A 27,096-nucleotide genomic window follows, 5' to 3' on the forward strand; every position below is an offset into this window, starting at 1 on the left:
ATCACCTCCAAAATCTAATCGATTCTTACTCTTGCTCTTAAGGACATCCTGTAAAAATTTGGTGAAAATTCGTCCATGACTTTTTGAGTTATGCTGTTAACAAACAGACACACACACACACACAGACGGACAGACAAACAAACTCCGGTGATTACATAACCTCCTGGCGGAGGTAATAAGTCAAAGTCTAAAATAAAATTGATTAAAATTGTCAAACAATACAAAAATTTGTCCGAAATGACACATATTTCACTTTTCTAACATTAAAGTTGTCTGAAAAACTAGAAATGATCAAAACACCAACAAGTCCAACAGTCAAACAACATCCATAAAGTAATCAGATTACAGTCAGACAGAAGTTCACCTCCATCATAGTAAAGAGTGTTTAAAGCTGGAAATGTTCTCACCAGACTGAGATTTGCTGCAGGACATGTTTGCTTCTTGGTTGAAGTCGAGTCTCTTCTGATGTCTTCAGTCCTTTGGCTCACAGCTTATATAGTCCTGATAGTGTGATTCAGTGATTTGCCTTTTTTTTTTTACTGTCTATAGATATGTATAGAATCCTGATAACACTTTGCACTATGAGACCATGTAGTCAAAGTGAAACTTAGAAGCTAATGAGTAAAGAAACTCTCTGAACTGTCGTGACTCTGTTTCCCGTAAACCAACACTTTATTCTAAATACCTCCACCTCCCTCCTCCTTTTTCCGTTGTTCATTGTAGCAGGAAAACCGAGATCAGGAAAATCAGCAGAGACTTGTTTTGTTTTGTCAGATCCTTTGTTGAAATAAATGGACAGCAGTGACTTTTGAAGAGTTTTGCTGTTTTTATTCATTAATCAGTGAGAAAAGTGATGCTGTTCTACGATTCATTGACTTGATGAGACTTGTGGCTCATTATTTCACTGTGTGGAACTCAGAGTTTGTGGTAACTCTTAAACATAGTACATGTAAACTGACAGTTTAGTAATATGCTCTCAAATGTGATTTCTTTTACTGGGATGAATACGGTCCTACTGATTTATTTTGACCTGGATATTTTAGTAATGTAGATGCTAGCATTAGTAATTAGGTTTGAACTAAATATTCCGTGTCTTCAGCATCCAGAGAGGGTGATCACATAGCAGACTCAATATTAGTGTATAGTGGAATAAGAGCAGAGCAAAATGTTAACATTAGTTAAAGCTAAAATGTTCACATTCAAGTTAAAAACATGTCAGTTATGCCAACTTATGTTTGTCACACATTTGCATTGGAGCACATGCCTGGTCACAACAACATGTCATAGTACAGTATGTGACAAGAAAAATGTCATAGTAAGTATGTGGCAAACATTTTTTTGGTGTGTGTTGTAAGAAAAAACATTTGTATCGTATGTTGCAAAAAACACCATACTTCAGTATGTTGACAAGGAAAAGATTTCAGTAAAGTCTGTCAGGTGGCAGAGCGGGTTATCCAGTAATCGAAGTGGTTCGGTTCCCGCTTTGTCCGAGTCGTGCGGTTGTGTCCTTGGTAGGGCTGCACGATATATCAAAAAATATCATTATTGTGAAAATGGTAAGTGCGATATCCATATTGCAAAGTTGTGCAATAATTTTATGGTTATTTAGATGTATAAATTATGCTTTTTGCATGCATAGATGTTTTCTTGTGGCCAATTGAGCGTGACCTTAAACCCCCCTCCCCACACCCTGAATAGCACTTTTGCTACCAGCGGAAAGGGAAAGCGCCACAACACAACATGGCAAGACACAAGAAAGGCGACTGTAATGAACAACTTGTGCCTAAAAAACAGCGCACCTCCGAAAGTTGGGAGTACTACGGCTTTAGGAGACAGGACGAGTCACAGACGCAAGAACTTTGCAAGTCATGCCAAAAAATTTTGCCTACGTCGTGAGGAAACACTACAAATCTGCACAGCCACCTCGAACACAACCACAAGGAACTGTATGACGTTTTCTTACAATCTAAAACACCATGAGCTACTCTAATGAAGGCAGACAAATGAAAAGGCAAGCACACAGACAACAACTGGTTAAAGTTTTTCATCTGTTATGCCAAGCGCCATCAAGGTTTAACTGCGGCCATTACACGTTATACCATGAAATGCACACTCTCTGTTAATGCCGTATGCAAAGAAGGGTTTTTTTTGGATATGCTGAAAGAATTCGGCCGCAGATACCAAGTGCCATCACGGAACTACAGCCATGGCCGTAAGTTTGGACACAAGTACCATGACGCTTGTGAATCTTAGAAAATACCACAAAATTGTCACTTACAATATACAGCCATGGCCATAAGTTTGGACACAGCATGACTTATTCTGTTTTGATGTCTATTACACAACATAAGTATATTGTAAGTGACAATTTTGTGGTATTTTCTAAGATTCACAAGTGTCATGGTACTTGTGTCCAAACTTATGGCCATGGCTTTATTGTTCCGAAGTCATCATTCCGCAGATGTACGAGGCATGCTTCGGGCTTGTAAAAGCGGAGCTAAATTATGTGGATTTCTTTGCAAGCACCACAGATTTATGGTCCAGTCGTACTACTGAGCCTGACATGAGTTTTACTGTTCACTTTCTCACAAATGGCTTCGAACTCAAAACACACTGCCGAGAAGTCTCCTACTTTCCAGACTCCAGCACTGGTGAAAATATGGCGGCTGCCCAGCGGGATGTGTTGACGAACTGGGGGTTGCTGGAAGAGAAACAAGTGGCTATCACATCGGACAATGGCACTAATAGCCAATATCGCAATATATATCGATATCACAGTTCTTGACACCCATATCGCACATATTTCCAATATCGTGCAGCCCTAGTCCTTGGGCAAGACACTTTACCCACCTTGCCTCCAGTGCTACTACTCCGTTGGCATGGATTGGCAGCCACGCTTCCATCAGTCAGCCCCAGGGCAGCTGTGGCTACAAATATAGTTTACCACCATCAGAGTGAGAATGTGTGAGTGAATGAATAATGGATCCATTGAACACGCTTTGTGTGCCTTAATAGAAAAGTGCTATATGAAGCTAATCCATTATTATTATTATTATTATTATTATTATTATTGTTATCATCATCATCATTATGCTACTTTAAACTTTTCTTCTTGTCAGTATTTGATTCAAACTTTTCATATATAAAAATGTATTTGGTGATAAAATGGATTCTGATTCAGGCTTTCTAAAAAAAAAAAAAACGCAACAGTTGACCAAAGAAAAAACAAAACAAAGGAATATTTATAATTTATTATTAACATGTTTTAGAGTCTCACCGCTGTTTAGAAGCTGCATTTAGTGAGGAACTGATCAATAAGTTCGATCTGCATCTCTTTCTGTTGTGATTCTAATTTCCTGGACATTCAGTCGCCTGAAAGCTGCAGCGGAAAAGGTCAGAAAATCCATTTCAGGTTTTCCAGCTAAGGAGGAGGGAGGTGGAGGCTTTTAGAATAAAGTGTTGGTTTACGGGAAACAGAGTCACGACGGTTCAGAGAGACAGTTTCTTTACTCATTCACTTGTTAGTTTCACTTTGACTCCGTGGTCTCATAGTGCAGAGTGTTATCAGGATTCTATACATATCTATAGACAGTAAAAAAGCAAAGCATTAAATCACGCTATCAGGTCTCTGGAAGACACGAGCCAAAGGACTGAAGACATCAGAAGAGACTCGACCTCAACCAAGAAGCAAACATGTCCTGCAGCAGATCTCAGTCTGGTGAGAACATTTCCAGCTTTAAACACTCTTTACTATGATGGAGGTGAACTTCTGTCTGACTGTAAACTGATTACTTTATGCATGTTGTCTGACTGTTGGACTTGTTGGTGTTTTGATCATTTCTAGTTTTTCAGACAACTTTAATGTTAGAAAAGTGAACCTTTTGTGATTTTGGACAAATTTTTGTAGTGTTTGACAATTTTAATATATTTAATTTTAGACTTTGAATTGTGTGTGATAGTTATTTCTCATTTTGTAGCAATTTCACTACGTTTTGTCCTTGTCCACAAATTCTTTCATTTTAAGCTGTTTTGAATCATTCTGGGATTTTTTTTTATCATTTAGTCAACTATTTCAGTATGTGTGAACATTTTCTTTCACTTTTTAGTCATTCTGGATGCTTCCTCTTAGTTTAGTCATATCTGCTGATGTAGAACACTGTGGACACTGACAGCTGTGTTCCAGCAGCTTATCATTCATCCTGACCAATTATCTCTCAGCAGCAGCTGATAGTTTGTGTTTTATCTTCCCACAGGTGAAGAGGACGCTCACCTCAGGATGGTCCTGGTTGGAAGAACTGGAAATGGAAAGAGTGCAGCAGGAAACACCATCATCGGAAGAAGATGTTTTGAATCCACCTCATCTGCTGCTTCTGTGACAGCAGAGTGTCAGAAGGAAACAGTCGAGTTTGGAGCTCAAACTCTGGCTGTAGTCGACACTCCAGGTCTGTTTGACACCGTCCAATCAAATGATGAGGTGAAATTAGAGATCGCTAAGTGCATCTCCTTCTCTGCTCCTGGTCCTCATGTGTTCCTGGTGGTGATCCAGGCAGGAAGATTCACTGAAGAAGAACAGCAAACAGTGAGACTCATCCAGGAGCTGTTTGGAGAGAAGTCATCAGAATACACCATGGCCCTGTTCACTCGTGGAGACGATCTGGAGGAAGAAGACAAGTCCATAGAAGACATAATAGAAGGAAACCCAGCTCTGAAGAAGTTCATCAGTCAGTGTTGGGGAGCATATCATGTTTTTAACAACAGATCCAAGGATTTCTCTCAGGTCGAAGAGCTGCTGAAGAAAATCAACACTCTGGTTCAGAGGAACGGAGGAAGATGCTTCACCAACAGACGCTGATGGGTTGGGGGCTGTAATTGGAACTGCAATGAGTCCAACTGAAGCTGCTGTTGCTGCCACTGTGGTAGAAATCCAGAAATTACTGAATGAGGAGAAATGTGTCATCCAGTGATATCCAGTGTAATTCACCGTTTCCACATTCTGTATAAAATGTGTTTTTCCTCCTAAATGTCATGGTTCTATCTGCTGTACTGATAAAGTTCTGAGGCTCAGAAATGATGGAAAAAGTTCATTAAAAAGTGATAAATCTGGAATTAAACATGATTCATCTAAAAGTACTTCATGTGTACTCTGGTATGTTATTCAAATAAATATAACACAAGAAAATCTGTGTGAAGACCTTTATTGTGTCATATCCCTGAAATATCAAATGATTCCAAACTGTATCCCCTCACAGTAATCAGATTACTTCTGCACTAGAGTATTTCATTACAACAGTTTAGATTCTATATTAAATTCAGGCTCCACAGCAGGAACTCAATGAAACTGAAGTGAGTCCATGTTTCATAAGATTCTTTGGTTCCTTCAGTCCTTCATAGTCAGAATGGAGTTGTGGATATCCGCAGTCTTAGTTCCGGACAGTGCAATCTAGGTATTAAATGTTAAAACGGCTTGCCATAGACGGTGTCTCTCCCTTCCCCTTTTTCCTTTTTAGGCGTTTTGCACTCTGTGGCCGCTGCAACAGCTGCAGCTGATTAAGATCAGCTGCTGGATTGAAGGCACGTGCGGTCCCAGCCAATCAGCCTCCGCCACCACGACCACAAAAGCCGACGCCACTCGTCCTCGTGTGCTGGATCGTGAAAAGCCACTAGTAATTAACTCTTGTGTTTATAGTCTTTGTTCCGCTCTCGTTGTGTGCCTCTAAGCAATTCTGCTCTCCTCTCTGTCGCAGTTATTGATCAGCAGCACCTTCTGAATGCCGTCTGAGATCGCTCCATTCTCCATTTGGATTCCTCCGATGCCACACGGCAACCACCTACCGTTCCGTCCAGCGTCCATGCCAGCCATCCCCTCCGTCACAGTCAACCCCAGACTTCTCCACGGCCGGGACCCAGTCCAAGCATCCAGAGTCCTTTGAGTTTTTCGTTTACGTCTAGTTATCTTTCGAGTTTAGTGTCTCATTCTGAGTTGTACCAGCCTTAAGCTGCGCTTTGAGTTTATCCTTGCTTCTCGCTTGCGTATTGAGCTAAGTTTTGATTTTGAGTGAAATTCTGTTTAATCTTTTGAGTTATCAGCCATTGGCTTTGCTTTTTGTTATCCTTTTGGTTTTGTTTAAGTTTACAGTGCTTCAGTTCTTACCGGAGAAATACTTACCGTAAGTCTGGGTTGTCATTCGTCTTCCTAGCCACTAGTAGCAGCAGCGAGTCTTCTACCACTCTGTAGTTCCGCTTAGCCTCTGTCTGCTAACTGAATCCTGTGTTGATTATTATATTTTTGGCAATAAAGCCTCTAAATCTTACCACTCGGCCTACCTGTTCATTCCCTGCATTTGAGCTCACCTTCTGAAACCCTGACAACTTTAAAGGCCTCCACCTCCCTCCTCCTTTTCCACTGTTCATTGTATTAGCAGGAAAACCTGAAGTGGTTCTTTGAGTTCTACGGACTGAACTGAAAAGAAGAGATCAGGAAAACCAGCAGTGGACCTGTTTTGTTGGATCACATCCTTTGTTGAAATAAATGGACAGCAGTGACTTTTGAAAAGTTTTGTTGTTTTTATTCCTGTTCTATGATTCATTGACTTAATGAGACTTTAACTCATTATTTCACTGTGTGGAACTCAGAGTTTGTGGTAAATATTGAACATATTCCATGTAAACTGACAGCAGTAATATGCTCTGGAATGTGATTTGTCTTACTGAAATGAACAGGGTTTGACTGATTTATTTTGATCTGTGTGTGCTAGCATTAGGAATTAAGTTTGAGCTAAAATGTGGCAAAAAAAGGTATACTATGTCATAAGAAAACATTAGTACAGTATATTACAGGAAATATCTTTGTACAGTTTGTCACAAAAACATCAGTTTAGTGTGTTGACAAGAAAAACATCATAGTAAAGTCTGTGATAATAAAATCTCATAGTATAACATGTTGTAAAATAAGGGGGTGTAAGTATTTTTGAAAAAATATTTTGGTGTACCGTGTCATAAAAAACACATTATAGTATTGTATTTTACAACAAAATATTGTGATATAGTATATTGTGAAACACTTTATAGTTTATGTTGACAAGTAAATCATCAGTAAAATGTGCTGTAAAAATGAGAAAAGCGATGTTCTACGATTCATTGACTTGATGAGACTTATGATTCATTATTTCACTGTGTGGAACTCAGTTTGTGTTAAATATTAAATATAGTACATGTAGACTGACATTTATAATATGGTCTGACGTGATTTCTCTTACTGGATGAACAGGGTTCTCCTGAATCATTTTGACCTGGATATTTTAGTAATGTATATGCTGGCATTAGGAATTAAGTTTGAGCTCGTATGTGACAAAAAAATATTGGTGTGCTATGATGTAAAAAAAACATGAGTACAGTATGTCAAAGGAAATATCTTAGCATAGTATGTTGCAAAAAACTGTCAGTCTGTTGACAAGAAAAAAATCACAATAAGGTATGTGGTAAAACCTCATAGTATAGTACACAGCAGAAAAGGTATTAGTATTTTGCAGAAATATTTTGGTAGATAGAGCATGTCATAAAAAAGACAAAATAGTCTAATTTTTTTCTTTCTTTTTTTTAACAAAAAATACTGCGATATGTTCTGTCACAAAAAAATCATAGTCTAATACCTACGTACCTCATGTAGTATGTACCGTCAGATAGATGTCACTCTGGATAAAAGAATGTTAAAAAAATACAAATTGTAAATTGCCATAAAAATGACATGTAATAAAAAAATGCCATAGTACAGTCTATTGTAAAAGACTTCATATTATCTCAGCAGTTTCATTCTTTAATCATAAAATTATCGAAACATATTAGTTTTTTTGCATTTAAAATATTAAAGTGTTTGCAATTTAAAATGATGTAACATGCACTGTGCGCACATTCTCACGCCAAGTTTGTTTTTATAAATCACAACCTTTGAGTTTGTTTTGTGTGTACGCAAGCTTTATAAATGAGGCCCCAGATCAGTATCCCACTTTTCACTGATTTCATGCAATACTTAGATTAAAAATGTTCCTTTAAGTTTTTTGAGCAGTTTATATAGATTATATAGAATATAGATTGAGTATATTATGTAAATATTGAGATTTTTAAGAATAGTTTCATGTTAAAATAAAGCATTATAATATCTCAACAAGTTCATTTTTTCATCATGAAATTACAGCCCGATCTCACGAGGATTCGTGAAACTGTTACGTAAGTTTTAGTTTCGGTTTCGTGCGCACCAACACGATTTCGTCATGTTTTTCGTGCCGCTCACCACGAAATGCGCACCAATGTATTTTAAACGGCGGACTTTTCGTGCCACCCAGAACGTATTTCAAACGAATGTGTGTATTATATTTTAATGTAAAACCGCGGCGAATCCAACGCTATATTTTGCATGACATCGTCCCTAACCATAACCCTAACCATAACCCGGTGGTACACTTACCAATTTGCATAGGAATTTAAAGAATGTCCGGCGGCCGGCGGCCGCAAACGCGATCACACAAGCAGTATACGCCGATGGACAGCTTAGATCGTCATGAATCCGCCGGTATAAACCACTTTCAGCTGTGATTACCACAGCGGGTTTCGTTGTGAGCAACACGAAAAACATTTCGTGGTGAGCGGCACGAAAAACTATGACGAAATCGTGTTGGTGCGCACGAAAAAGAAACAAAAATTTACGTAACAGTTTCACGAATCCCCGTGAGACCGTGTTGGAAATTAGCATAACACATTAGTTTATTTGCATTTGAAATGTTAAAATGATCACAATTCAAAATGAAATATTGTGTAAATGTGTGTAAAAGTGTAAATACAGAAGAAAAGTGTCAGTTTGGTACACGTGTGACTTGACAAAGAGCCAGTTTTGAGTTTTTATTTGGTTCCTGCATCAACATCTTCTCTGAATGTATCCATTAAAGGTTCCTTCAGGGTTCTTGAATGCTCCCAGAGTTCCTTGAGGTTCTCTTGATTGTCAGACTGTTCACTAATCAGGGATGTTTCTGCCGTTATTTCCCATCAGGTGGTTCAAACAAGAAGCTCCACAGGAAGAGTCTGGACCTCAGTTCGTCTGTGGACCAATAAACTGATGAGGAAACATGGATCAGAGGTGAGTGTGAAGGAAAACTAAGATTCTGAAGTCTTGAATTAAAAGAGGAAACAGTTGGAATGAAGGTTCACTGTTTTGGACATCATTGTTGAAGGTTCAGGAATGTGCTGATGATTTACAGAAGTTCAATGAATTATTCAGACTCTTTAATGTTAACAGTGACAGTTCAGACGCAGCGGCTTCTTATTTCAGATACAATAAGTAAAATAATTTAAAGATCTGAACTCGTCAGCAGCAGCTTCTTTCTGTCTCTGCTGGTGGGTTTGAAGGGTTTTACTGCCACCTTGTGTCTGATCATAGTTACTGCTCCACACAGGTTTCTGGACTCCACATCATTTTTTTCTGTTTCACAGTTGTGCTCATAAGTTTATAAACTCTGGTAGAATGAGTAAAATATGCACCATTCTTTAATGAAAACATGAACAATGAGAGCAAATACAATAATATGATAATAACTTTGTCTGAAACACTAACCCTAAATGGAAGAAAAGATTTACCGTGATCAACCATATATTTATTTTATTTGACCTTTATCTTACCAGGTAGAACTGTTTGAGAACCAGTTCTCAGTTGCAAAGCAAAAGGAATAAGGAAAGAGAACAAAAAATTATAGATGGATGGATGGATGGATGGATGGATGGATGGATGGATGGATAGATGATGGAGGAGGACTGAGTGTGTCATCAGAAATAAAGGTGGACATATGAAGGACTGAAGGAACCAAAGAATAAAGAAGACAAGTCCATAGAAGACATAATAAAAGGAAACCCAGCTCTGAAGAAGTTCATCAGTCAGTGTCGGGGAGGATATCATGTTTTTAACAACAGATCCAAGGATTTCTCTCAGGTCGAAGAGCTTCTGAAGAAAATCAACACCCTGGTTCAGAGGAACGGAGGAAGATGCTTCACCAACGACATGCTGCAGGAAGCTGAGAAAGCCATAAAAGAGAAGCAAGAAGAGCTGATGAGACAAAATCCACACATGACGGCTAAAGATGCAAGAAAAGAGGCTGAAAAAGTCAACAGGTTTATCACGGTTATTCATGCTGCTGCTTTGGGGGCTCTAGCTGGAGCTGCTGCAGGTCCAGCTGGAGCTGTTGCTGGAGCTGCTGTTGTGGGAGGTGCTGCTGCAGTTATGCGTCTTACAACAAAATTAGTGGAAGAGAAGAAATGTGTCATCCAGTGATATCCAGTGTAATTCACCGTGTCCACATTCTGTATAAAATGTGTTTTTCCTCCTAAATGTCATGGTTCTATCTGCTGTACTGATAAAGTTCTGAGGCTCAGAAATGATGGAAAAAGTTCATTAAAAAGTGATAAATCTGGAATTAAACATGATTCATCTAAAAGTACTTCATGTACTTCATGTGTTCTCTGGTATGTTATTCAAATAAATAGAACACATGAAAACCTGTGTGAAGACCTTTATTGTGTCATATCCCTGAAATATCAAATGATTCCAAACGGTATCCCCTCACAGTCATCAGATTACTTCTACACTAGAGTATTTTATTCCATCAGTTTAGATTCTATATTAAATTCAGGCTCCTGTTCATTGATTTCTTGTGACACATTGTATCACTGGTTGTAAATGAACTCAAAAATTTTGTCTGTTTTGAATTTTAAAGAGCTGAAAAGATGGAGTTGTGCTCTTAAGTTTACAGAACCTGTCAAAAAAAGTTGTGACATTGTGTCCATTTTAGTTTTAGAAAATATATTTGATCATGGAAAAACTTTTCTTTCACTTAAGATTGATTTAGGACAAAGTTATTAATCACACTATTGTATTTGCTCTGATTATTCATTTATTTATTAAAGAATGGTGCATATTTTACTCATTCTACCAGAGTATGTAAACTTATGAGCACAACTGTGAAACAGAAAAAAATGATGTGGAGTCCAGAAACCTGTGTGGAGCAGTAACTATGATCAGACAAGGTGGCAGTAAAACCCTTCAAACCCACCAGCAGAGACAGAAAGAAGCTGCTGCTGATGAGTTCAGGTCTTTAAATGAATTATTTTATGTATTTCCTCTTTATTTAACTGTCATAAGTCAGGGTGGCCTGAGGTCTGTTTTTGACCAATTCTGATTTTACCTTTATATTTCACCTTTAAAACTATAGAGAAACTTGGCTTTGGACACCACTGGACATTTCAGCACGACAACGACCCAAAACACACAGTAAAGTAGTGAAGAAAGAGTTAGCGGTCTAAAACATAAATGTTTTGGTGTCCCAGCCAGAGTCCTGACTTGAATCCAGCTGAGAATCTGTGGAGGGAGCTGAAGATCAGAGTGATGGCAAGGAGACCTTCCAACCTGAAAGAGCTGGAGCTCATCGGTTAAGCTGAATGGACAAAAATACCAGTGGAGACTTGCACAATGCTGGTCAGCAATGATAAGAAGTGTTTGACTGGTGTAATAGCCAATAAAGACTTTTAATTTTGATTATTGAGGAAGGGTGAGAATAATTTTGGACATGCCACTTTTTGTTCAAATATAAATGAAGGCTGACATATTTTTTTCCACAATAATGGCTCTTGTACATTGTCTTATTATCTTTTGGGAGACGCCTGTGTCATTTCCAATCAAAAAACCTTGCTGGTCAAATAAAAGTAACTTTCAGTCAAAATTTGCTAGGGGTATGAATAATTTCAGGCTTGACTGCAGGTATTATCCTATGACTTTTTGGTGTGACAGAATATATCACAGTGTTTTGTGTAAAATATTATTCAGTGATGTGTTTTTATGACACGCTATACCAAATTATTTCTGCAAAATACTAATACCTTTTTCTTCCCTGTACTTTCATGACATGCTATACTAAGATATTTCCTGTGACACACTGTAAAACATTTTTAACATCATAGTCCACCGCTGACCAAAACACCCCGGACGTGTCCCCCCCCCCCCCCCCCCCCCAAACTCCATCCTATTTTAACCGGTTTATTAAAACCTCATTTTGCTCCAGTCTCGTCTCCCATCTGTTTGCTCTCTGCTCAGGTTCTCCTCCCACATCCTGACAGAACCCCATTCATCCTGGGAAAAGAAATCACATTTGAGAGCATATTACTACTGTCAGTTTACATGTACTATATTTATCAATTAACACAATCTCTGAGTTTCCCACAGTGAAATAATGAACCACAAATCTGACCAAGTCAATGAATTGTAGAACAGCATCATTTTCCTCCATGCTGAGGACAATCAGAATCAGCTTTAATGACCAAGTACATAGAAAACATACAAGGAATTTGTGTTTTAACCCTAACCCTAGGAATGAGGAAAGAATAATAGAAAAAAAAAATAAACCAAAACATTTATGCATGTAGAGCAGAAAATAAATATCCAGCAGTGCAGAATGAGAATGGAGGAGGACTGAGTGTGTCATCAGAAATAAAGGTGGACATATGAAGGACTGAAGGAACCAAAGAATCTCATGAAACATGGACTCACTTCAGTTTCATTGAGTTCCTGCTGTGGAGCCTGAATTTAATATAGAATCTAAACTGAAAAAGACACATTATAGTATCGTATTTTACAACAAAATATTGTGATGTAGTATATTGTGAAACACTTTATAGTTTGTTATGTTGACAAGTAAATCATCAGTAAAATGTGCTGTAAAAATGTCGTAGTATAGTTCCTACCTCCCTCGTCTTGTTTTTACTGTCAGATGTACACTACCAGTCAAAAGTTTGGACACACCTTCTCATTCCATGTTTTTCTTTATTCTTCCTACTTTCTACATTGCAGATACATACTGAAGGAACAAAACTAGGAAGCAAAATATTTCAACTCATGTCGCAAACAAACAATTGTGAAATAAGTCCAAACATGTTTTATATTTTAGGTTCTTTGGTTCCTGCTTTGAACACTCTTGGTATTCTCTGGATGAGCTTCATGAGGCTGAACCTGAAATGGAACCATCAGATGTGTTGCAGAAATCAGGTTGGTCCACAGTTGACAGCCCTGTTTGACAACTGTTAGGATTCATATGATGGCAAGAACCAATCAGGAGAAAGAGAAGCGACAGTCCATCATTACGATAAGACCTGAAGGTCAGCCAGACCAGGAACCGGCAAAAACTCTGAATGTGTCTCCAAGTGCAGTCATAGAAACCATCCGGTTCTACGACCAAACCGGCTCATATGAGGACCATCCAGGAAAGGAAGACCAAGAGTTTCCTCTGAGGAGAAGTTCATCTGAGTCTCCAGCCTCAGAAATGGAAAGTTAACAGCAGCTCAGATTAGAGTCCAGATAAATGCCACCCAGAGTTCTAGTAGCAGACACATCTCTACATCAGCTGTTCAGAGCAGACTGACCAATCAGGCCTTTATGGTCCAACAGCTGCTCAGAAACCAGATTAGATGACAGACTCAATCCTCCTCCATTGTCAGTCTGCACTACTGGTTATATATTTTCTTCTCTACATTCATAAATCTCTGTATAATTTTGTTTTAATTTTTATTTTCTTTTTCTCTTTCCTTCTTCCTGGGGACACACCAACAGACCAAACCAAATTCCTTGTAACTCAAGGAATGCAGATAATCAGGCTGTTTAAACTGTTGGCAACTTGTTTCCTGTAAACAAATACTTCATTCTGAAGGCCTCCACCACCTCCTCCTTTTTCTGCTGGTCATTGTGTTAGCACGAAAACTTTTAGAATAAAATGTTGATTTACAGGAAACAGGTTAGCGACGGTTGAAACAGGGAGAGCACCTGAATTCCTTCATTTTTTACTTTCACATTGATTCTGATCTCATGATGCAGAGCTTTTGGACACTTCATGAATTTGTGAAATACTGCATTAAGAATCACTCTGAGGTCTTCAAGTGTAGTTTTTTTTAGTCCAGTCAGAGATACACTCTGCAGAAACAGACCAACCAACAGCTGGAAGACAAACTAAGATCTGGATGTCCAAGAGTTTCTTCAACAAGAAATGACCGCATCTTGATCTGCATGTGCAGGAAAACCACTGAATGACATGACAGGAGCTTCAGCAGCAGTGGTCAAACCAAACTGCTGTCCAGTGTTCCACCAGCACTTTCAGATCATGGCTGAAGGTCCTACAACGCTGTCCAGAACCCCCTGATCAATGAGAGATGGAGGATAACCCGGTATCACTGGGTCCAAGCACACCAGAACTGGAAGAGTCACAATTTAGTATGTCGTCTGAAAATGGAAAAACATCATAGTTTAGAATGTCGTCTGAAAATGGAAAAACATCATAGTTTAGAATGTCGTCTGAAAATGGAAAAACATCATAGTTTAGAATGTCGTCTGAAAATGGAAAAAACATCATAGTTTAGAATGTCGTCTGAAAATGGAAAAAACATCATAGTTTAGAATGTCGTCTGAAAATGGGAAAAACATCATAGTTTAGAATGTCGTCTGAAAATGGAAAAAACATCATAGTTTAGAATGTCGTCTGAAAATGGAAAAAACATCATAGTTTAGAATGTCGTCTGAAAATGGAAAAAACATCATAGTTTAGAATGTCGTCTGAAAATGGAAAAAAACATCATAGTTTAGAATGTCGTCTGAAAATGGAAAAAACATCATAGTTTAGAATGTCGTCTGAAAATGGGAAAAACATCATAGTTTAGAATGTCGTCTGAAAATGGAAAAAAACATCATAGTTTAGAATGTCGTCTGAAAATGGAAAAAACATCATAGTTTAGAATGTCGTCTGAAAATGGGAAAAACATCATAGTTTAGAATGTCGTCTGAAAATGGAAAAAAACATCATAGTTTAGAATGTCGTCTGAAAATGGAAAAAACATCATAGTTTAGAATGTCGTCTGAAAATGGAAAAAACATCATAGTTTAGAATGTCGTCTGAAAATGGAAAAAACATCATAGTTTAGAATGTCGTCTGAAAATGGAAAAAACATCATAGTTTAGAATGTCGTCTGAAAATGGAAAAAACATCATAGTTTAGAATGTCGTCTGAAAATGGAAAAAACATCATAGTTTAGAATGTCGTCTGAAAATGGAAAAAACATCATAGTTTAGAATGTCGTCTGAAAATGGAAAAAACATCATAGTTTAGAATGTCGTCTGAAAATGGGAAAAAAAATGTCAAAGTTTAGTATTTCGTCTGAAATGTGAGTAAAATGTCATGGATTATTACGTCATTTAAAATGACACTAAAAAGTCACAATTTAATATATATTTAAATGAAAAAAAACATCATAGTGTAGTATCTCATCCAAAATGAGACGAAAACATCTTAGTTTAGTATGTCGTCCAAAACTTTCACTAAAATGTAACAGTTTAGTGTGTTGTTGGAAAGTTAAGAAAACATCATAGTTTAGTTTGTCGTCCGAAATGTAGAAAAAATGTCATAGATTGTTGTCATTCAAAATATCAGTAAACAGTCACAATTTAATGTTATCCGAAAATGGAAAAAAAAAGCGTCATAGTTTAGTATCTCCTCCGAAAGTTTTTTAAAAAAGTTGCAGTTTAGTATGTCATCCAAAATATGTCAAAAATGTCATAGTTTAGTATGTCGTCAAAAATGTTGAAAAAATGTCATAGATTATTGTCATTCAAAATATCAGTAAACAGTCACAATTTAATGTTATCCGAAAATGGAAAAAAAAGCGTCATAGTTTAGTATCTCGTCCGGAAGTTTAAAAAAAAAAAGTTGCAGTTTAGTATTTCGTACAAAATGGGGAAAAAATGTCAACGTTCAGTGTTTCATCTGAAGTGGGAGTAAAATGCCACAGATTATGACATTCAAACTGTCACTAAAAAGTCACAAATTAATGTCATCCCAATGTCATCATAGTTTAGTATGTGCTCCAATATTTCACTAAAATAATATAATTTGTCGTCTAAAAATTGATAAAACACATCATAGTCATCCAAAACGTCACAAAATTGTCATAGTTTAGTATCTTATGTCTCAACAAAGCTAAGTGTAGAGAAAACTGCAAAACGCCCTGGATTAATATGTGATTAAACTGTCAGAGAAAAGTTAACTTTGACCTTCACAGGATGCTGTCTCAGTGTGTGTTTGTCGGTGTGATGTGATGATTTGTGCCATCAAACATGGAGTCCATCAGCTTGTTTTTGGTCTTTATTCGAGTTAAATGAAGGTTCACTCAGAGGTGTTTCTCAGCTGAACACTCAGTTCTCAACGTGTTTGGAGGGAAATCCAGGCGAGGAATCAAAAAGCCCTTAACTGCTGGGAAACTGTCCGAAATGTAAAAGCAAAACGGGAAAAAAACGGAAACACAAGAGTTCAGACGAGACAAAAACACCACCAAGATGCAGTCCTCTCTGTCAATAAAAAACATCAGACGTTTAAATAAGAAAAGCTGAACAAACACTGGCAAATAAAAAAGAGACAAAAAGTCTTTTCAGTTCATAGTTTGTGGACGACAGTTATGAGAATAAAACACAAAGTTCCACAGGCAGCAGGAAGCTCAGCATCTCAGGCCTCCTTTTAAACTCCACTCATTCATGCTATTAATCTACTCAGACACAAACCATCCTTTTCTCAGACTCTTTCACATCTTTTCTCAAGTTTTCTCACAGTAAATATTCTATGGAAGCTCATTTGTGTCAGTAAGAGGCATTTAAATCTTTACTTTGACTTTCTGTTATGAAAATCTTCCTATTTTGACCAAATTTCCACTTTTTTACCTCGTAATTGTTATTTTCAGGGTCAATTACACAACAAATCTTTAGAAAATATCTCAATTATGTTAAAATTTTGTTGCAAAATTTACATTTTTCATGCCTTCATTTAACAAATTTGAAGTTTATTAACAATATTTGATGTAAAATTAGTTTTTTACAAAATGTAATTCTGACTTTCTGGGTCACCTATGAGATAAATCATACTAAGACTTATATAAAGTTTATCATGAAATTTACACTTTTTACATCATATTTTTGACAAATCAGAAGATAAATCTTATCAAAACACCTCAACAACGTTTATTGTAAAATTGCTCTTGTTTTTTCTTTTTTACAACAGAACTTTGACTTTCTTGGTCAAAAGTTTGAATGTTTATCTCATAATTTCACTCTGGAACATGACATTTTTCACTTATTGTGAATGTTTCTATTTTAAATCTGTTCTTTTACTGGTGGAAATAAGTTTCCATATTTATTTTGGAATATGAAGGTTCTTGTACATTTTAACAGTTTGATGTCAGCACTCCAATGAGAGAAGAAGAAACCATATGAAACAAAATTCTCTTCTTTTGGTTCATGTTTACAGAACCAACATACAGCTGGATTATTTTCAGGTAGGGATGGTTACTATGTGCATGTGGTTGTTCTGACTTCTGCATTTTATTATCAAAATCAAAAAACATAAAAATCCAACATATTTGCATTTTTAATCATCAACCAGAAAAGAAAAAAAAGAACTAATGTTGTCGTTCGTTGTGCTGAAACCAAACAGTGGATCCTGGAGGAACAGCAATGCAACAGCAGGTAGCATTAGCATTAGCAGTGGAGCTAGCAGCCGTTAGCTTCATCAGTGTCAGACAGTTTCAGGGTTGTTGTTATAGATTATTTTTTCATTACGTCGGTAGGCTAGCTGTATCTCTGTGCTGTAAACGTCATCAGACAAGCTAACAGCTGATATCAACGGTTTCATTTAGGTTTAGTTAGCGTGATGCTAAACTCTGAGGCAGCAGCTCAGTTTTGTTTAGTTAGTTTGGAGTAACTCTGCCTGAACTGTGCTAAGCTAACAGCTAACAGCTTGATCATCTGCTCCTAGCTACCAGTGTTTGGTCCCCATCGCTAACTCTGATCAATTCTGCTTTAAGCCCCGCCTCCTTTCTCTGACTGGTCAGTTGTCCTGTCCGTCAAAGTCCAATTATCCCTCCTGTTGATGACGGATGTCCCGCCCTCCTCAGTCCATCCCTGATTGGTCCAGAGCCTCAGAATGATGTCACACAGGTCATCTCATCTGCCAGTTCGTCCTCATCGCGGCCCGTCCTGATTGGCTCCTCGTCGCTGTACAGTGCTGCCGGGTCGGCGGCGCCGGCGTTGTTCAGGAAACTGTGAGTCCCAGAACCGAGCAGGTCGCTGGCGGCCGACTCCATCTCATCCACCGTCATGTGACACGCGTCGGCGATCTCCCGCTTCGCAAACGCCACAAACTTGGGATCCCGAGCATAAAGTCCGAGGCCCTCCGAGATCAGAACCTGGAGACGGAACAGAACCAGGATGAGCCTCAGAACCAGGAAGCACAGATCAGTGATCAACGAGCGTTTCCTCACCGCCTCCACCAGGCTGTCGGCCGATCCTCGCTTCTCCGTGAGCTGAGCTCCCAGCTGAGAAGGAACTCTGAGGGTGGTGTAGGCCCGGTAAGGGGGCGGAGCTACAACAGTCACATGACCCGTCAGACTCATTAACTGCTCAGTATTCATACTTTCACACAGTAAACTACACCATAAAAACATGAAGTACCTCCCAGTACACAGTATGCCAAATGTAGTAAGCTAAAAACAGCAGCATGTCCGACTACATCTGGATGGATTTTACTGTTTGCTTTTCTGAACATTCTGACCCACAATCCTTTGGTAAAAGATCATACCTGTGAATCTGTGTGTAGTTTGGTCTTGATTTATTCGTGTTTCCTACCTGATGTCCCTGCAGGGCCACCGTACCAGGCCGGTCTGGGAGCTGCACCCGTCACACTGACACCTGGTGGAGGAAGAGGTGAGTTTAAACTTTAAATTATCTGTTAGCATCAATCTAAGCTGCGTGCTACATCTTCAGGCCGACTGGTGGGGAGTCTCAGGTTTGGAACTTCTATTCCTTAATGTTGGTTAAACTCCCTGAGAGGGAACGTCCAGCCCGATCTCACGAGGATTCGTGAAACTGTCACGTAAGTTTTAGTTTCGGTTTCGTGCACACCAACACGATTTCGTCATGTTTTTCGTGCCGCTCACCACGAAATGCGCACCAATGTATTTTAAACGGCGGACTTTTCGTGCCACTCAGAACGTATTTCAAAAGAATGTGTATATTATATTTTTAATGTAAAACCGTGGCGAATCCAACGCTATATTTTGCATGACATCGTCCCTAAACATAACCCTAACCATAACCTAACCATAACATAACCATAACCTAACCATAAGCCGGTGGTACACTTACCAATTTGCATAGGAATTTCAAGAATGTCCGGCGGCCGGCGGCCGCAAACGCGATCACACAAGCAGTATACGCCGATGGACAGCTTAGATCGTCATGAATCCGCCGGTATAAACCACTTTCAGATGTGATTACCACAGCGAAAAACATTTCGTGGTGAGCGGCACGAAAAACATGACGAAATCGTGTTGGTGCGCACGAAACCGAAACTAAAACTTACGTGACAGTTTCACGAATCCCCGTGAGACCGGGTTGGAACGTCAGGACTGCATCTAGATTAGAGCTGCTGCTAATTAAGATGGTTCCAGCTGAACAGCTTTGTTTACTCATTTTTACCTTTACATTTAATATGTATACCGTTATTGCAGTACATTCACTCTGTTTCCCCCTGTGCTATTTCTCCGAGTGTCCCTGGTCCCAGAGCTGGATGCTTCAGATCTGCGGTCGATGTTCCACCAGCTGGTCCAGTCTCCACCATGTCCACTGTGGGATGCTGCTACTGACCTTCCACCAGCCCTCTGCTTCCAATTCCCTTTTTCCACGAGTCAACTCTGCATCGCCTTCAATATACTGTTATGCTAACTTACATACTGTTTGAATTTTACTGCTAGCTATATAAGGAGTATGTTTAATGTCAGAGCCGTACATCATAAGAGTAAACTATGAGTCAGTTTTCAATGTTAGCTTATACTTTGTCTGTGTCACATATCCTGTCATGCATGTATTCAAATGTGTGTTGTGTTTTCCTTGCTTTCTCACCCCTCCCTCTTCTCCCATCCCTCCCCCTTGCCCTCTTCTGTCCTTCTCAACCCGCCCGGCCAGCAGGCAGATGGGTCCCCCCTAATTAGAGCCGGGTTCTGCTCGAGGTTTCTTCCCTGTTAAAAGGGTGTTTTTCCTTGCCACTGTCGCCTTTGGGCTTGCTCTGGGGGTCAGGCATATGGGTTCTGTAAAGCGTCTTGAGACGATTTGACTGTAATTGACGCTATATAAATAAAATTGAATTGAATTGAATTGAATTGAATTGAATTTTTATAGCAAATGATTTTCTTTGTTCTAATGTATCCATGACCCTGTTCGTCATCCACTGACTCCTAGAACTCTGAGTTTTCTATGAGGGAATCATTGAAACTTTAATCTTTGTCACAAAAGCAATCATGAATTTAGGTTCTCCCATGGACTTATGAAAGTTCTTCAGGAAATGTGACAAAATCTGCTGGATCACAAATATACAAACAGAAATGTTCAGATTTGGTTAAATTTGTCCATTTCCAATTTGGTTCTTCTGGTTTCAATCTTCTGGATCATCTTTGACTCCTCTGGACAGAACTGGTTCAGTTGAACTGCACTTGCTGTCTTTCTGACTCAGACTTGTTTCTTCATCAGTCCACAGGTTCTTGATGGGTTTAAGTCAGGACTTTGGGGAGACCAGTCTAGAACCTTCATTCCAGCCTGATGGAACCATTTCTTTACCACGTCTGATGTGTGTTTGGGCTCATTGTCTTGTTGAAACATCCAACTGTGTCCAAGATCAACCTTCTGCTGATGGTTTTAGGTTTTCCTGAAGAATGTGGAGGTGATCCTCCTTCTTCATTATTCCATTTACTTTGTGGAAAGCTCCAGTTCCACAGAACATGATACTGCCACCGCCATGCTTGATGGTAGGTTTGGTGTTCTTGGGGTTAAAGGCCTCACCTTCAGTTTTTCTTCCATCTGACCACACAACTTTCCTCCAGAATGTCTTTTCTTTGTCCATGTGATCAGCAGCAGACTTGAGTGGAGCTTTAAGGTTCTGCTTCTAGAGGAAGAACTTCCTTCTTCATGGATCCTCTCAGCTCATGTTGATGTAAAACCCTGTGGACACTGACAGCTGTGTTCCAGCAGCTTCTCATTCATTCACACCTGCTTTTTCATCATTCTTGCTTGACTCTTGACCATCCTGACCAATGGTCTCTCAGCAGCAGGTGATAGTTTGTGTTTTCTTCCTGATGGTGGCAGTAACACAACTGGACCATGAACTTTATTCTGACAAACAGATGATTTAGGATCTGAAGCTGCTTTCAAATGGCTCCAAGTGACTTTCTGACTTGTTCAAGTCAATGATTTTCTTTTTCAGATCTTTGCTGAGCTCCTCAGACTTTCCCACTGTAGTGTTTGAGTCTAATGAGTGGATCTAATGGGTTCTATTTAAACTGGATCAGAGGAGTCAGCAGCTGTAGTCGATCAGAATCACTAACGAGAAGTTAAGAGGCCACTAAGAAACTTTCTACATCACCAAACTGATAATTCATGTTGCTGTATGTACACACGTGGACAAAATTGTTGGTACCCCTCAGTTAAAGAAGGAAAAACCCACAATTCTCACTGAAATCACTTGAAACTCACAAAAGTAACAATAAATAAAAATTTATTGAAAATTAAATAATCAAAATCAGCCATCACTTTTGAATTGTTGATTAACATAATTATTTAAAAAAACAAACTAATGAAATAGGGCTGGATAAAAATGATGGTACCCATAACTTAATATTTTGTTGCACAACCTTTTGAGGCAATCACTGCAATTAAACCATTTCTGTATTTGTCAATGAGCGTTCTGCAGCTGTCAACAGGTATTTTGGCCCACTCCTCATGAGCAAACAGCTCCAGTTGTCTCAGGTTTGATGGGTGTCTTCTCCAAATGGCATGTTTCAGCTCCTTCCACATATGTTCAATGGGATTCAGATCTGGGCTCATAGAAGGCCACTTTAGAATAGTCCAACGCTTTTCTCTCAGCCATTCTTGGGTGTTTTTGGCTGTGTGTTTTGGATCGTTGTCCTGTTGGAAGACCCATGACCTGCGACTGAGACCAAGCTTTCTGACACTAGGCAGCACATTTCTCTCCAGAATGCTTGATAGTCTTCAGATTTCATCGTACCTTGCACACTTTCAAGACACCCTGTGCCAGATGCAGCAAAGCAGCCCCAAAACATTACTGAGCCTCCTCCATGTTTCACCGTAGGGACAGTGTTCTTTTCTTCGTATGCTTGGTTTTTGAGTCTATGAACATAGAGTTGATGTGCCTTACCAAAAAGCTCCAGTTTGGTCTCATCTGTCCAAAGGACATTCTCCCAGAAGCTTTGTGGCTTGTCAACATGCATTTTTGCAAATTCCAGTCTGGCTTTTTTATGAGTTTTTTTCAGCAGTGGTGTCCTCCTTGGTCGTCTCCCATGAAGTCCACTTTGGCTCAAACAACGACGAATGGTGCGATCTGACACTGATGTACCTTGGCCTTGGAGTTCACCTTTAATTTCTTTGGAGGTTGCTCTGGGCTCTTTGGATACAATTCCAACGATCCGTCTCTTCAATTTGTCATCAATTTTCCTCTTGCGGCCACGTCCAGGGAGGTTGGCTACTGTCCCGTGGGTCTTGAACTTCTGAATAATATGAGCCACTGTTGTCACAGGAACTTCAAGCTGTTTAGAGATGGTCTTATAGCCTTTACCTTTAAGATGTTTGTCTATCATTTTTTTTCGGATGTCCTGGGACAATTCTCTCCTTCGCTTTCTGTTGTCCATGTTCAGTGTGGTACACACCTTTTCACCAAACAGCAGGGTGACTACTTGTCTCCCTTTAAATAGGCAGACTGACTGATTATGAGTTTGGAAACACCTGTGATGTCAATTAAATGACACACCTGAGTTAATCATGTCACTCTGGTCAAATAGTTTTCAATCTTTTATAGAGGTACCATCATTTTTGTCCAGGCCTGTTTCATTAGTTTGTTTTTTTAAATAATTATGTTAATCAACAATTCAAAAGTGATGGCTGTTTTTGATTATTTAATTTTCAATAAATTTTTTTTATTGTTACTTTTGTGAGTTTCAAGTGATTTCAGTGAGAATTGTGGGTTTTTCCTTCTTTAACTGAGGGGTACCAACAATTTTGTCCACGTGTGTATATTTTGAATTCAGAAGACGTTTAATTAATCTGTGAAAGAACCAAAATTCATGATTGTTCATTGCGATTCATGTTTCAATGATTCCATCACAGAAATCTCAGATTTCTCAGAGTCACTGGAAGCTACAGACTGATCTGGACTTAATCAGTGGATGGACGCTTTGCTTCATGACTGTAGGTGGACAGCTGAACCCAGACAGAGTAAAGTGTTGTTCTGTTGACGTTTGAGTAAACATGTTTTAAATGCTTCTTTAACCTCGTCCCCATTAATGTTGCTGTTTTTTAAACATTTTTAAATATATATATTTTTTTGAAGAATTTATTTATTTTACCTGTTTTGTTGAATTGCAGATCATGAGCTAATCTACATGTCAACAAATAAAAAGACTAAAGCTTTATACATGGTGATTTGTGATTTTTACAGCATTGTAAAGTCAAGCTGTCAGATGGACCACTGACTCTGTTCTGACTGCTCCTCACCTCTTCCTGCTCCTCCCTTCTTGCCCTCCCCTCCTGCTCCTCCCCCCCATGGTGGACTTCCTTCCTCCTCCACCAGGATCAGGGGGGCGTAGAGGAGCCGACCACGCCGAGGACAGGGATTGGCCCAGGATGCCGAGGACGCCGCCAAGGATCGGCCGGAGGAGTGCCGGGACTCGTAGCTGTTGAACATCTGCTGAAGGAGAGAAGACGATTTCCTTTGAGCGAACAACAGACGAGTTCATCTCAGACTCCCCTAAAACCTCAAAGTTATTCACACTGAAATCATCATCGTCTTACAACTGTTTCTGCTTGATCAGCTCTGACAATGAGGATAAAAATATGGATATTTACAAAGACATTAGCTTGATAAGCGGAATACTTTTCAAAATAAAAGCATGACTGTTATTTCTGATGATGTCAATAATGTAGGATCTGTAATATTAGATTAAAAAAAGATCAAATAATCTGATTGTGGGTGGGTTAAAATACGAGCAAAATGTAAACGGTCATGAAAAGTTCCATCTTTGAGCATATTTAAAGAATTCAAGAAGTCAACTAGTGATATTTTGTGAAGCACGTGTCGCTGAAAGTCACAATAATAAAAACTAAACATGTAGAAGGCTTTTATTCTGAAATACCAAAACATGAAAAGAAATCTATTTTGATTAAACTTCTGTTAGTGTTTGCTGTTATTGAGAAGCTTCCCCACACCATGATGCTGCCACCGCCGTGCTTCACTGTAGGGACGGTGTGCAGCGTCTGGTTTGCAATGTTGGACAAGTAGATCAAAAAAATGTCGAGAACCTCCATCTTTGAGCACATTAACCCTCTAGCTGTCTTTATTTACGGGCACCAAAAAATATTGTTTCCTTTTCTGAAAAAAATCCAAAAAATTCCTCAAATTTCTGAAATTTTGCAAAACCTTCAGGAAGAAAATTCCACTGATTCCTTATAAGTTTACCTTAAAAGTTTTAATAATAAAAAATCCCCAAAATCTGGCAAGAAATTCTTGTAAATATTTCTTACAAATTAGTAAAAATTTTCCAAAAAATCCTCAAAATATCTAGGGTGATTCCATATATATCAGTAAAACCTCTAATATTTTCTTGAAGAACATTCACCAAAAAAATCAACCAAATCCAGCGAATTTCACTGGATTCTGGTTGATTTTTTGGTGAATGTTCTTAAGAAATATTTTTAACATTTCTTTTTTCTACCAAAAAATGCTCAAAGATTTCACAAAAAATGTAGAAAAAGTGGACATCAGAAGCTTCACGGTGAAAATATATTTTTTTCCACACTTTCAAACTTTAAAACGGGTCAATTTTGACCCACAGGACGACACGAGGGTTAATATAAAAAACCTGTCCATCACCTGTGTTGCTGTGGTTACCTGTGTTGCTGTGGTTACCTGTGTTGCCGTGGTTACCTGGGGGCGTGTGCGGCGTGGCGGTGACGTCGGGTGGTACGTCCCGGGGATGGGCAGGTCGTCGCTGCTGCCCTGCCTCCTCAGACACTGGATGTTGAACGACGGCTTCCGACCTGCGGGAACAAAACGGACGTCAGCGGAGCCACAGAGCCACGGCAGAGGGGGATTCTGGGATACCCGTCACCTGTGGGCGTGGCCGGAAGCAGCCGTCGCCTAGTCGTCCTCCTGCCGTCGCCGTAGCCGTTACCATAGCTACCGTTGTAGGAGGCGTGGCCATCGTAGTGGTCTCTGTACAGAGGAGGCTCGTCTGGGTAACGTCTGAAAGCAACAGTTTATAAACTAAATGAGACATTAACACCCGATGATGTCATTTATGTATAGATATATCCTAAATAATAATAATGTTTACAAAAGAATTAATTTAAATATTAAGGCTCAGACTTAGAACATCATTAACTACATGTCAAACAACATTATTAAATACATTTAAATTATTAAATAAATTAAACTTCACCTGATAAATTACATATTAATGTTGAGAACCCACATTATTATTTATGATATAAATTTACCTAAATAAATTAAATTCCCCACATTCTAATCAAAAGCACTACTTTGCTGTGAAAAAACAAAGTACTTGATAGATTTAAATATTCAGACCTTACTATATAATATAAAATACAGAATGACCCGACTGGTTTAAATGATGAGATCAAGGCCTGACAATATTAAATAAAATGCTAATTTACCAACCAAATTATTGACTACAATATTAGTTATTATACAGATTTACTGGATTATTAACATTGACATCATGCAGCAGAAATGTAAAATGTGAATTTACCTGATTAAAGAAACAATAAGGTTAAATGAGGTCATACCTGTGTGAAGTGTACCTGTCTATGGTACCTATCTACCCGTCTATCTGTCTCTGTACCTGTCTCTCTGTACCTGTCTCTGTACCTGTCTGTCTCTCTGTGTACCTGTCTCTCTGTCTACCTGTCTCTCTGTACCTGTCTCTCTGTCTCTCTGTACCTGTCTCTCTGTCTGTCTCTCTGTCTCTCTGTACCTGTCTCTCTGTCTCTCTGTCTGTCTCTCTGTACCTGTCTCTCTGTCTCTCTGTCTGTCTCTCTGTACCTGTCTCTCTGTCTGTCTCTCTGTCTCTCTGTACCTGTCTCTCTGTCTCTCTGTCTGTCTCTCTGTCTCTCTGTACCTGTCTCTCTGTCTCTCTGTACCTGTCTCTCTGTCTACCTGTCTCTCTGTCTCTCTGTCTGTCTCTCTGTCTACCTGTCTCTCTGTCTCTCTGTCTGTCTCTCTGTACCTGTCTCTCTGTCTCTCTGTACCTGTCTCTCTGTCTACCTGTCTCTCTGTCTCTCTGTCTGTCTCTCTGTCTACCTGTCTCTCTGTCTCTCTGTCTGTCTCTCTGTCTACCTGTCTCTCTGTCTCTCTGTACCTGTCTCTCTGTCTCTCTGTACCTGTCTCTGGAGCTGATGCTGTCGTTGTCCTCCTCTCTGCTGTAGTATCCTTGCTCTCCGTACGTCTCCACGTCTCCGTTCCTCCACGTCCGGTCCCTCGAGTCCCTCCTACAGACCAACGGAACACTGTGATTGGCCGAGCCACCCGTCAATCAAACCCACCTGCCTCCTGCTGTCGCCTCTGCGTCTCCTGGATCAGTGAAGGTGTGGACGGATCAGCCTACCTGCCGTGCTTGTAGTAGGACGGCCTCTTGTGGGCGTGGTCCAGGACGCCGTTCTTCAGCGACGGGTGGCGCTGGTGATGATTGACGGATGACCTCATGCTGTCGCCACGGCGGAGCTGCTCCTCCTGCTCGCTGCCGTTCACCATCTTGGTGAGGGAGCCGACCCGGTGGATCAGACCGCCGTTAGAGACGCCGCCGTCCCCGACGACACCGCCGGGCCCTGCAGAGGGGGAGGAGCCGAGCACGCTCAGTGAGACCCAACCAGACCTGCATCATCTCAAAGCAGAAAATTACTAC

At 39.4% G+C, this 27,096-nt stretch overlaps 3 protein-coding genes and 1 long non-coding RNA gene across 47 annotated transcripts in view; 1 reads left to right on the plus strand and 3 right to left on the minus strand.

Moving 5' to 3' along the window:
• The window catches only part of LOC110969288 (uncharacterized), a 50,339-nt gene extending 49,621 nt beyond the window's left edge, over nucleotides 1-718 (minus strand). The window contains exon 1 of the mRNA XM_051949681.1: nucleotides 686-718. Within this exon, the coding sequence (XP_051805641.1) occupies nucleotides 686-718 (33 nt within the window). The remainder of the gene's footprint in view (nucleotides 1-685) is intronic.
• The window catches only part of LOC127534328 (GTPase IMAP family member 9-like), a 268,581-nt gene extending 241,774 nt beyond the window's left edge, over nucleotides 1-26,807 (plus strand). For 21 of the 44 annotated variants that reach the window (XM_051949233.1, XM_051949230.1, XM_051949226.1 and 18 more), the window contains one exon: nucleotides 4,254-5,501. In XM_051949233.1, coding sequence (XP_051805193.1) covers nucleotides 4,277-4,852 — 576 coding nt within the window. In that variant the 5' untranslated portion in view covers nucleotides 4,254-4,276 and the 3' untranslated portion in view covers nucleotides 4,853-5,501. The other 23 variants (XR_007942409.1, XR_007942414.1, XR_007942415.1 and 20 more) reach the window with 14 other exon arrangements.
• The window catches only part of LOC110945595 (voltage-dependent L-type calcium channel subunit alpha-1D-like), an 80,738-nt gene continuing 69,840 nt past the window's right edge, over nucleotides 16,199-27,096 (minus strand). The window contains 8 exon segments of the mRNA XM_051949198.1: nucleotides 16,199-18,300; nucleotides 18,376-18,476; nucleotides 18,740-18,802; nucleotides 23,672-23,861; nucleotides 25,101-25,213; nucleotides 25,285-25,418; nucleotides 26,576-26,683; nucleotides 26,800-27,019. Coding sequence (XP_051805158.1) covers nucleotides 18,034-18,300; nucleotides 18,376-18,476; nucleotides 18,740-18,802; nucleotides 23,672-23,861; nucleotides 25,101-25,213; nucleotides 25,285-25,418; nucleotides 26,576-26,683; nucleotides 26,800-27,019 — 1,196 coding nt within the window. The 3' untranslated portion in view covers nucleotides 16,199-18,033.
• Nucleotides 25,997-26,569, minus strand: LOC127534332 (uncharacterized). Its single transcript, XR_007942439.1, has 3 exons — nucleotides 26,422-26,569; nucleotides 26,336-26,387; nucleotides 25,997-26,299 (listed from the first exon to the last, which is right to left on the minus strand). It is a non-coding gene; the product is annotated as an uncharacterized LOC127534332 (long non-coding RNA).

The sequence above is a fragment of the Acanthochromis polyacanthus genome, chromosome 6 (genome assembly GCF_021347895.1).
Source record: "Acanthochromis polyacanthus isolate Apoly-LR-REF ecotype Palm Island chromosome 6, KAUST_Apoly_ChrSc, whole genome shotgun sequence".
In the NCBI taxonomy this organism is placed as follows: domain Eukaryota; kingdom Metazoa; phylum Chordata; class Actinopteri; family Pomacentridae; genus Acanthochromis; species Acanthochromis polyacanthus.